Raw genomic sequence first — 11759 nt, forward strand, 5'->3', positions numbered from 1 at the left:
CAAAATCCTTTAAAATCTTTTAATTGATTACTCTAGAATTTTAAAATCTTTCAAAATCCTCACAAATCCTAATTTGACTACGCCTCCTTAGAATTCTTCTCCACTCACTCACTTGTCATTTTGTTTGACGTATTTGACGTAACGGTCTTAAACGTGAATAAATTTTTTATTTTTTTTGTACGTATGTGTATTATACGCGTACTTACGACTTACGAGAGCAACAACAACAAATCACCGGAAAAAAAAAAAAAAAAAAAAGAAAAAGCGCGCCGGAGCAGGTACAAGTTTGAAGTTGTCCAAATAAAACCGGCAATTTCCATTCTCCTCTGAATATTAGTTCTTCGTTCCCTCCATCCGCAGTGCAGAAATGGCGAAACCTGACAAGTCGAAGCCCAATATCCCCCAATACGTCCGTTCCTCCGCCAAAGTCCACCCCTCCAACGACTTCGACGCCGACCCCAACTCCTACTCCCTCGAAAAGTTTAAGCTCTACGAGACCAGACAGGTAACCAATTCTTCACTCTCTCTCACCAATTCAATCCAATTCTTCATTCTCCTCCAATTGACGCTTCCAATTCCAGCGATTTTACTTGATCGGAAGCGATCGGAACAAGCGGTTCTTCCGGGTCTTGAAAATCGACCGATCGGAGCCCGACGATTTGAATATCAGCGAAGACCCCGTCGTGTACTCGCCGCAGGAGATCAAGAGTCTGCTTCAGCGAATCGCCGAGGGCAATCGCGCCACCGGAGGCCTTACTTTTGTGGCCAAGGTTTATGGGATCGCCGGTCAGTGTCTTAGACCTTAATGGGTACTTGGAGAGATTGACGAACTACGTGCTTGTGTGTTTTGTGTTTACTATTTGTATGGGGTTTTGGTGTTTTGCTAGGTTGCATTAAGTTTCTGGAATCGTATTACTTGATTTTGGTCACCAAGCGTCGGCAAATAGGAAGTATATGTGGTCATGCGATTTATAGCATTGATGAGAGCCAGTTGATTACTATTCCGCACGTCTCGATTCAAACCGATATTGCTCATTCTAAGACCGAGTTGCGGTAATATTCTCCCTTGTTTTCATGTTTCTTTGTTGTCTGGACTGTTAAATGATAGCATAAATGTGGCAGAGATATAATTGCTTTGCTTAGAGATTTACGGTCACTGGGTTATGTATTTGTATAATCGACATGGTCTCTCACCATTGGTCTCATACATCGGGCTTGTATAGAAACAATAGGCCAGAAAGAATACCCGAAAGAATAAGATAGAAAGCGAAGCTTTCAGAGTAAAACCCTTTTGGTATGTGTCTAGGAGATGGGTAGTGTTTTAAGCTCAGGGACAGAGAGGGTGAGGATACCCACCAAGGGTCCCGACATTGTAAAATTTTGCTTCAAAGTTCTATGGGGTCACTTAATTTATTACACCAGTGTTCCTCAACACATAAAACACACAAACCCTGGTTTATAATTACTGGTGTCCTGTTAGAGGAGATATAATTTACTTTGGGGGTTTACCTTTTTTGCTTAGCTGGATAAAGTGATGGTTGCACAAATATACTGTTCATTAATGACACTGCTAATGGTTTCATTCTCAAATTCCCGTAGTGACTACGTGGAAGTTGGATTGGGAAGGGGTTGGTGACTTAGGATAGTAAATGGAGAAGGGTGTGAATGTGATGTTAGAAATTGACTGGCTAAGCAAATGCCATATCCTGTGGATATCTTTAACATAAGAACTATGCAGTTAATCTGTGATCGTTTGAAGATGCATATAATTCTTTTTTACTTAATATCCCACTTTTGGTTGGGCTTAAAGGTGTGTTCCATTATCTAATCAGTAGGTGGTGTTTCATATTTAAAACGGCAAAATGTACAGTAACGGTACTCTGCAGGCTTAATTTTTCTCATCTGCATGATAACCAACTAATATATTTCGTAATTGAACTTCTATAGATTATTGCTTATATTTTTCTCCCGTAACTGTAGGTACAAGAAGCTTCTATCCAGTGTTGATTTGACCAAAGATTTTTTCTATAGTTATACGTATCCTATAATGCAGAGCTTGCAAAAAAATGTGTTATCAATGGGTGAAGAAAGGATGCCATATGATAATATATTTGTATGGAATGCCTATCTAACACAAGCTATTCGATCAAGGTGCAATAACACAATCTGGACAATAGCATTAGTGCATGGCCATTTTAAGCAGGTATGAAACTCTTCTCTCTTTCTCACTGTATGTGTGTGGTAATGAGATTGTTTTGGTGCAGAACCCATAGACAGTTTTAGCCAGCCAAAAACGACACTGCTTTAGACGTACCCTACATTTTTTACTAATAAAATTTGCTCATATCCTATCTATTCATTTTGGTGAACTTATCTCGTATGTATTTACTTCTCATGCTACCTATGTTTACCTTGTGCTGAGGGATTTATGAGTTTTGGTCTTTTGACTGATGCTTTAGGTGTCTGATGGACAGGTCACCCATGTTTCTCGTCTTTCCTTGTGTTTTTTTTTTTTTCTAGATAAAACTTGTCTCTTTTGAAAAGAAAAACTTGTTAACTGAATATGTGTTAAATATCTGGATGAAGTTTAGTTTACTTGATGATGGCAGATTAGGCTATCAATCTTTGGTAGGGACTTCAGTGTTTCTCTGGTCTCTAGACGCTCTCGGCATTTTGCAGGAACACGGTATGTTGTGATTTGAATATTACGTCAGCACCATCTTCATTTCTCCTAATTATTGACAAAGCTGTCCATATGGCATGTAAAAACAAAAGTCAAATTTTTATGACTATAAGTTTTTTTCTTTTTTTAATTTAAAAAAAAAAAAATTTAAGTTTTATGTTTTGAGGGTGAAATTTCACTGGTATTAGCTTTGATAATGTTTTGATATACAGAAAATTCTTGTTGTATAACATGTCAATATTTTAATCATGTTTTCAATTGGGTTACAGTTACTTGAAAAGGGGAGTGAATGATAGGGGAAGAGTTGCAAATGATGTTGAGACAGAGCAGATAATCCTCGACGAAGAAGCTGGATCATGCAAAGGAAAAATGAGTTCTGTTGTCCAGATGCGTGGCTCGATTCCCCTTTTCTGGTCACAAGAAGCTTCAAGATTTAGTCCTAAGCCTGATATTATATGTAAGAACACTATTTGATGCATATTAGTTTCATTCGAATCATATGCTACACGTCACATGCACCGTTTACAAGGCTTCATTGGAATTAATCATTTTTTGCATGTTATTATTCTGGCTTTAGTACAGAGATATGACCCCACATATCAGGCTACCAAATTACATTTCGAAGACCTGGCAAGGAGATATGGCAACCCAGTTATTGTGCTTAATTTGATCAAGGTTTGTTTATTTCTATATGGCTTCTTAATAGCTGCTGGCAATAAAAACATAATCTCATATTGTTAGTTGTTACTATTACTGCATGTTATTGGACAACGTTTTTATGTGTTGGATGACCAATAACTCTTCTTGTCTTCTTGTTTTTGTTTTAATTAAATGAGGGAGGGGTTATTGATAAATGTGCATTCAGATCATAATGAATGTTGTACCTCTTCCAACATTGGGAAGGGAAATACCATTAGACCTAGAGCTAACTGTTTATTGGATATTTAATAAAGACAACATATGCAATTTTTTCAGCCAACTTGGGATAACTTTAAAAAATTACTACTAAGACAAAGAATGCAAAACTAGAAAATTTTGACAATGATGCCGGAGTTGTGGTTAATAGTTTAAAGCAAGGTTTTATAAGTCAACCTGTTGTATGCGAGAAACATTAATTTAATGTGCATCTATTTTGCAGGGGCAAATAATTATGTGATAGCTATCGCCACATAGTAGATACTCTATTTGATAAATTCGGTTATTTAGAGAATGAGTTGAAACTTTGCTAATACGTTGCCCTCCATATTACTTTTGTTGGCTGCAAGTGAGGTTGTAGAACAAGTTGTAGCTATTTGAGGATCATATCAGCTTGGTGTACTGTCATGGCGCAATAGTGAATATTAGATGCATCTCTTGTTTCTCGCATCTGCCTGACGTTCAGTATAAGTTGCAGATTTATTTGTGCTTCTGATCTACAGTGGTTGAGTTTTCTATCCATGTGTGTGTGTTTGTGTCATAGGGAGATTGTGCTTACGTGGATGTCAATTGGTAAAAATATTTTTGGTGCTGAAATCTTTTTAAACACTATTTGAGTTATAGCCTACTCAAGATACATATATACATAGAGATAAATATTTTGTTGGAATTACGAGTTAAGCTATATTTATCAGTTGCCCATCATGCAAATTTTTTCTTCTTATTTTTCATTTCATGTGTCTCGTACAATTTTAATGTAGACTGTCGAAAAAAGGCCTCGAGAAATGATGCTGAGGCGCGAGTTTGCAAGTGCAGTTGGGTACTTGAATCAAATATTTTCGGAGGAAAACCATCTTAAGTTTATTCACTGGGACTTTCACAAGTTTGCAAAAAGGTAACCAGTTGAGTTTTCATTTTCCTTTTGTGTTTTGTTTTGCGTTTCTTTTTTTGGCGAAGTCGACACAGACACAGACACACACACACACACACCTATGATGCACGGATAGATATAGGATACATGATTAAATACGATACAAAAAGTCTCCATAAAACTAGGATAAGAATAGGAGAATAAAAACCAGGCTGTATCATATATGTTTTCTTTTGTGGTGTTGTGCAGGCTAAGATAAGAGTAGGGTAAACAACATCCCTATCTGGTGTGGTGCAGGCTAGTTCTATGTTTTTCTTTTTTCACTTCTCTAATGGTTGGTTGCAACCATAAAAGTATGAAAAGCATATCCCCATTTTTGTTTTGTTTAAAATTTAGTAAGCACAATTGAACCAAAATTCCTTTTCCTTTACATGAACAATTATAGGAGTCCCGCACAATTGAAATAAGACATACACATAGCATCGTGGGGGAGTGAGTTTTTTGTCGAGACCTAGAAATTCTTTACGAAATTGTATTGATTCATATGGAGTATTTGATATGCATCAGGCCATATTGGTATCTGATACTCCATATCTACATTGAATGACTAATTCTGTTTCATAGGCTCACAGATTTATATATGTATATATCATTCACATAGGTATACATCATTTTGCTCCCACTTTCTCATCTTGCTAAGAAGTATACTTATTTACCAATAGATAACTCTGCAATGCTTTCGATATAATCATCTCTAACTGCTTGTGTTTATATTTGTTTTCTTCTGTCTAACCGTTCTCTATCTTCCTGCTTCCAAAGCAAGTCTGCCAATGTTTTAGCAGTTTTGGGTGCTGTGGCAAGTGAGGCGCTTGACTTGACTGGTTTTTACTACAGTGGTAAACCTAGGGTTGTTAAACGGAGGCCCAATCAAATAAGCCGGACAAGCACGGGAAGGTGTGCAATTTTTATGTTGGTTTCTTAGTTTTTGCAAATGTTATGGAGTCATCATAGATATGAATCAGTCCTCTTTTTTATTGGGAAAATAAAAGGAAAGTTTTAACACTAGTTGTACTGTTTTATCCTAATTTCTGATTTCCATGCACATTTGTGGTGACATGTTACAGTTCATGCATGCGATATTTTTAAGCTTCACCACTTTTCCAATTCTTTTATGCTGGTTCTCCAGTGAGCAATGCATAATTATAAATATTGGTATCCTATAACCCACTTTTTTGCTGGTTCAGTGATTTCCCTACTCTATTCTCAGAGATTTATTCCAGATCTCAGTTGCACTTAGATTGTTATCTTTGAATGAATTTGCATCGGATAAATTCTAGGAGGCAGACAAGTGCCAGATGTCCCATTGATGAAACACAATCATGCTTTACTGCGAACTTCTTACTTATAGGGTTTGGTTGGGAGCACTTCTGTATGAAGTACTGCACTTTTGTTTGTACTGCTTGATTAGAAATTTAGAAGCATTTTAAAAACTCAAGTGCATCATGCATATTTTCTTGGGAGTGCTTCCATAGACAACTTATAAAGTTCTTCTTGAAGAAGCAGTAAAATGCTTCTCAAAATCAAAGTGTACACCTCCCACGGCTACAGCCAGCACCAGGATGTGATAAAAGAGAGGAACCACCACCCAATGGTGCCCTGACGTAATACATCTTCGTATGAAAATTGAGTGGAAACATGAGTTGGCTTTTACAGTATCTATATCCCAAAATCTCGGGGAAAAGAATTCACTCTGGGGGGGTTCTGACAAAGCCATGAATCGGAAATCTTCCTATTGTTTATATTTAAATCAGACACTTAAGAAGCACTTTTGGCACTGTTCAAAGCACTCCTGAACACATCCTAGCGTGTTGCATTGGAACTAGCATGTTGGCAATCCCAGTCATTGTCTGGTTATCTGAATTTCCTACATTTTTATCTCCTATGCCAGTCCCCCATGACCAGCAGAGATTCTGATATAACCCAATTGGTGCTGGTTCAGTTCAACAGCTCAGTTGGTCATTCCATCTAGGGTTTGATATACAGAAATTAGGTGCTATGGTGCACATGAGCGCCAAATTTTCGATTCAAACCGATATTGTTTTGCTTGCTAATTAACACTGGTATTAGACTGAACTAGTATTTCTTTTAACTCAGACTTCCTTTTCTTTCAGGGAAGCTTCTCTTAGAGATCTGAGAGCAAACTCTGGGGACAGGGAGTCTGATATTAGTCAACAGAAGAAAATTGATAATTTTAGCGGTGAACCACCACATTTTCAAAGTGGCGTTCTGCGCACGAATTGTATTGATTGTTTGGATCGAACCAATGTTGCCCAGTATGCTTATGGCCTTGCAGCTTTAGGCCGACAACTTCATGCAATGAGTTTGACAAATCTGCCCAAAGTGGATCCTGATAGCACTATTGCTGCAGCTCTCATGGATATGTATCAGAGCATGGGAGATGCCCTTGCGCAGCAGTATGGTGGCTCTGCAGCTCACAACACTGTATGTTCTTATTTTATTCATGGGTTAGAGTATGCATATTATCAGTTGCTAGATGTCATAGATCAACCCCTATAATTCTAACTTGAAAGTTAAAAAAGAAAGAGAACTCTATAACTCTAATAAGATCTCCACTGAAGAAAAAAAAAAAATCACATCACAAACCAATGTGTTATAATTGTGGTGAAATAAAAAGATGAATACAATGCTTCTGATAGAGATGACCCATGATAACAAAATCGTCAAAATGTTTAAATTTGACGGTCATTGTGTGAGGATCATCTTTGATTGGGGAACCTGAATATAGACGGTTCGGATCATTTCACCACATTGCATGGTGGGTGTTAACAGTGTGGTCTTCAAGTTAACTTCTCACTTAAGGTTTTCTTGAGAAGTTTATAAAGACATAAACAGTAATAGTATAATTCATACAGTGGACAAGGAGTTGAAGAAAGTTGAGGTTCACCATAAAACCAATTGGCAATATGGGGAGTAGACCAACTACTTATAAGCACATGCAAGGTCCCTTCTCTCACCAATGTGGGATTCATTCTCAACAGAAGTTCACCCCTAAGATGCAATCTAAAACAAATATATGAACTCAGGGAGTCCACTCTTGAAGTGCAATCTGCAACAAAAAGAGCAAAACAACCCTACTAAATTTAGGTCTTTATCAGATCACCCTCATTGTGTCCAAGTATATATTAAAGTGGAGGGAGAAGATACGTTAATCTATATAGATAAGAATAAGGCTCTAGTAAGTACTAAACTAAGTGACCAATCTCGAGTTCTTAGATCTCCTTTTAGGATTAGGAGAAAATCACTTTAAAAGTGGGAATATTTTTCGTGCCTGTGCTGTAGTGTTTTGATTTTGGATGTAATGGTTCTAGATTGGTTACTTATATCAGTTACTAATGCCTTCTGTATGTATATATGCCTCTGTGTAACTGTGTATAGTTTTCGAATTTCCATATTTAGCTTTATATGTCTTCCTGAAGCCTTTTCCTTATCATGAACGCTAGGTATTTACTGAGAGGCAGGGAAAGTGGAAAGCCACAACCCAATCAAGAGAGTTCCTGAAGTCTATCAAGAGATACTACAGCAATGCTTACACTGATGGTGAAAAGCAAGACGCCATAAATTTGTACTTGCTTCATCTCTCTGTAGTTTCTAATCTGTTCTTTCGTGTAGTAACAGATAAGGCTTATTACCTACTACGATCTCCATCAATTCGTATAAAATAAAAATATAGAAATTGATCCTGATCAATAGCTTATCCATTTCGCATTAAGAAATAGATGCATCTATGGATAGGGGCACTCGTGTTGCTGTAGCAGTTGTATGGTTATGTGGTTTTGAATGTATTGAGGAGCTAGTAACTCTATGTCGTATTATTTTACATTTGGAACGATGTTGTACTGTATTATATCATACCTCACTGTGTTGTAATTTGATTTACAATGTTATGTTGCACATTATCATACTCTCTTTTGCCTTTCTTAAAAAAAAATTCTAAAACTTTGATCTTTTTGTGGGTTTTACCAGATTTTTGGGTTACTTCAAACCACAAGATGGGAAAACTGCTCTCTGGGAGCTGGATTCTGATTACTATCTTCATGTATCTGGAATTGATGACCTCCTCGATGTGTGGTAAATCTCTGTGTATACGGAATTGATGTTCTTTGCACATGTCTCTGCACAAACATACACAAGCAGGGATGCATGTTGTACATTTATAATACCTATTTCAATCGGTTTTCCCAAGTCTTCTGTAAGTTAATGGTTCAGTTTAATCATCCATTTTTAGAGTAAGATTCTTGATTTTCAACTTTCAGTCCACAAGGAAATGATACGCACTTAGGAGGATTGGGAAACACTCTTGCCCCTATTCCTGCTTGCAGAGAAGACTTTTTGAGGATGAAGTTGACATCTTTTGATAAATTGATTGAAAGGACGTGTAGTTCAATAAGGGATGTTAGACTTTGTAGTGAACCAGATCAAAGACCAGGTGGTGGTCCTGCAAATTCTAGTGTGGCGCCTGATGCAGCGTAATTATATTCAACCTAAGCTGTTTTTACCCCTGTTTAGCATCCTATTTGTGATTTGATTATTCATCTCTGTCTTTGGTTATCCTGTACACTTGGGACCCAAGGCAAATTCTCTTTATAATTACTGAACATTGGAATTGTATTTTTCAGTGAAATACAGTTGAAAAGCCCAAATTGGCTTTTTGGCCAGAGAAAATATGAAGACAGTGGCTCTGCACCAAAAATTACTTCACATGAAATCAGTAATGGAGGATACCGTAACGAGACAGGGGTTGATGGCTTTTGTGACTTAAATTGGCTTTCTTCTGAAGCCAATGATAGTGAGGAGGATATCTTCCAGAGGTATGCTATATGGAAATGCTTTTACGTTGGCATAGGAGAAAAGCCTCCCATTTGTCTGGTTTATTATCTTAAATATCTGCGGAAACATGAAGGTGTTGTGCATCTCTATGTAGACGGCTTATACATTGTTGTGAATACCGTGACCTCTAATGTTAGTTGGGTGCTAAGGATTAATACTAAAAATATATAGGGAAATGGTCATAATGAGGGTGATAAAACAGTAACCCGAAGAAATTTTGATAAGAGTAGTATTATAGGGTAATTAAGTTGATTTAGAATTCTATGTTAATAGCTTGTTGGCATCATCATCTATATCGACAAAATAAATACATATATACATACACAGATAAATCTGTTGAATTATAATGTTTCATTTCTTTACTCCATGTTTTCCAGTAACCTGTAGGCATACTTAAATTGTATAAAAAGCCTCTGGGGTATCCTATGGAGTGTATCTGTTGATCATGTCTTTCTCTGCTGCAATTCCAAGGTACCTTTCAATGACATCAGTAGATGAAGCCAATGGGTGGTACGGTGGGACGCTTCTAGGTGATCAAGATGAAAACAGTGAGATATACAAGCACTATGCTGAGTTATGTCAGGTAGGGTACCTCTAAATTTCCAAACATGGACAAGTCTGGTATCTCCTCTAAGAATTAAAGTCTGACATATATATGTGCAAAATAATGAAAGTGCTTGTTTCTTTTCTTTGTGTTCATTCTCTGACCAGAAAAATAGGCTTCTTTCTGATTGTTAACATTCCGGGTTTTTCCAGCTTCTGCTTCTTTATATATTTTTAAATATCTCCTATTATCAGTGTATACCAAAGTAGAAGAAACGTAATTATAAATTTCTTTTTCTGTAGGTTAACATTTTACTTAACGGATAGGTTTGTATATTGTACATACGAGTGTGCCTTTTGGGCATATAGTTCAATGAAGTTTTCTTCTTAAAAGGAAACAAAAGAAAACCCAATAACGAATGTATTAACGGTTAACTATTTAACTCCCTGATTTCTCTATTTTTGTTTGGTTGATGCATTTAGATGCACCAAAGAATTTCAATGTCATGTGATTTCTAAGGACTTGAGTTTTGTTGGCTAACCTATTAAGCAGGATTACATGTGGAGTTTAGGTATATTTGGTTTGGGTTCCCGGCTTGGGGCTTTGGGGTTGTTGCTCAAGGTTTAAGGTCTGAGGTAGGGATTAGGATTCAAGTCGAAAGTTCGGGTTCCGAGTTTTGGCTTGGACTGCGCAGGACTCCAAGTTTGGGCTGGGGTCCAGAACTGTATGGATATGCCGGTCTGGGTATGATTTGATGCCGGTCTAGGGTTGGGGTTCACAGATCAAGGGGTTGGGGTCTAAGTTTGAGTTTTGATTTGGGGCCCATGTGAGGAGTCTAGGATTCGCGTCTGTGATCTGTTATAATCTCAGGTTTCCAATTAAAATACTGTTGTAATAATTCATTTTACCAAAATACCTCTCTTGCAAATGCAATATATAAATTTTTTAAGCTTGCATGGTTATCTGGTATTTTGTTGAAGTTTGACGCTCTTGTATATCGAGCTTAGAGAGACCTGAGGACATGTCCTTTTTCGCCTTTCTTCTCACATATGTGGTACGTTTCATATCCTTAATATGCTTTTGTGAAACTTTTCAACGTGCAGGGCCCTGGCATTGAGCCGTTCAAAAATGATCGTGAGATGGAGCAGCACTATGCTAATGCTCTTCATATGGGAACATTTAACATTGTCGACGATGCTGATGTTGAGGTAGAGATGGAAGCAGCCCTCAAGGAATACGACCAAATTGGTAGTGATCTTGGGAGCATCCCTGCATCATGTAAATTGTTAGCTGAAGATCCGAGCTGGTTGACGAGGTGGATAATTGGGGAAGAGAAGGTGCAGAGGATTTGAAGAGAGCTAAATGAAGTGTAAGAGGCAAACATTATTTACTAAATCTTGCCGTATACATATTACTAGTATCAAACAAGGTTGAGCTATACTATGTGCATATAAATGTAAATACAGTGTGTTCAAATTACAGGCATTTCCGTCTTTAGGATTCACAAGTTACTGCTTGACCTCTAATATGTTTCGATGAACTTTCTGCTGCTGCTGGTTTTTCATCCATCGGTGGTTTTTTTGTTTTTTTGTTTTTTGGGGTCTAAAAAGCTGGTTTTTCATCCATCGGTGTTTTTTTTTTTTTTTTTTTGTTTTGTTTTTTGGGGTCTAAAAAACTTTCGGTTTTTTCTGATTCATCTGTACTCGTCATTTTAAGACTGCAGGGATCAAATCTCAATCTTTTCGGAGGTGGTTTAATTACTCCAACATTCTTTAATTCTCAAAACTCCAAATTTGTCGATCTGCTCTTCTGGTTTAGATTTCAAGGTTCGACGCTGA

General features: G+C 37.2%; 1 protein-coding gene across 1 annotated transcript; it reads left to right on the top strand.

Moving 5' to 3' along the window:
• The first annotated feature begins 257 nt into the window (after nucleotides 1-257).
• Nucleotides 258-11445, top strand: LOC137710720 (phosphatidylinositol-3-phosphatase SAC1-like). The gene is made up of 16 exons (XM_068449831.1): nucleotides 258-505; nucleotides 582-786; nucleotides 888-1053; nucleotides 1981-2203; nucleotides 2610-2686; nucleotides 2953-3140; nucleotides 3261-3358; nucleotides 4360-4493; nucleotides 5289-5423; nucleotides 6641-6971; nucleotides 7991-8112; nucleotides 8514-8618; nucleotides 8804-9016; nucleotides 9167-9358; nucleotides 9849-9960; nucleotides 11025-11445. The coding sequence occupies exons 1-16, from the start codon at nucleotides 368-370 to the stop codon at nucleotides 11271-11273; spliced, it is 2688 nt and encodes an 895-aa protein (XP_068305932.1). The 5' UTR covers nucleotides 258-367; the 3' UTR covers nucleotides 11274-11445.
• Nucleotides 11446-11759: the final 314 nt, after the last annotated feature.

Source organism: Pyrus communis, chromosome 1 (genome assembly GCF_963583255.1).
Source record: "Pyrus communis chromosome 1, drPyrComm1.1, whole genome shotgun sequence".
NCBI classification, from domain to species: domain Eukaryota; kingdom Viridiplantae; phylum Streptophyta; class Magnoliopsida; order Rosales; family Rosaceae; genus Pyrus; species Pyrus communis.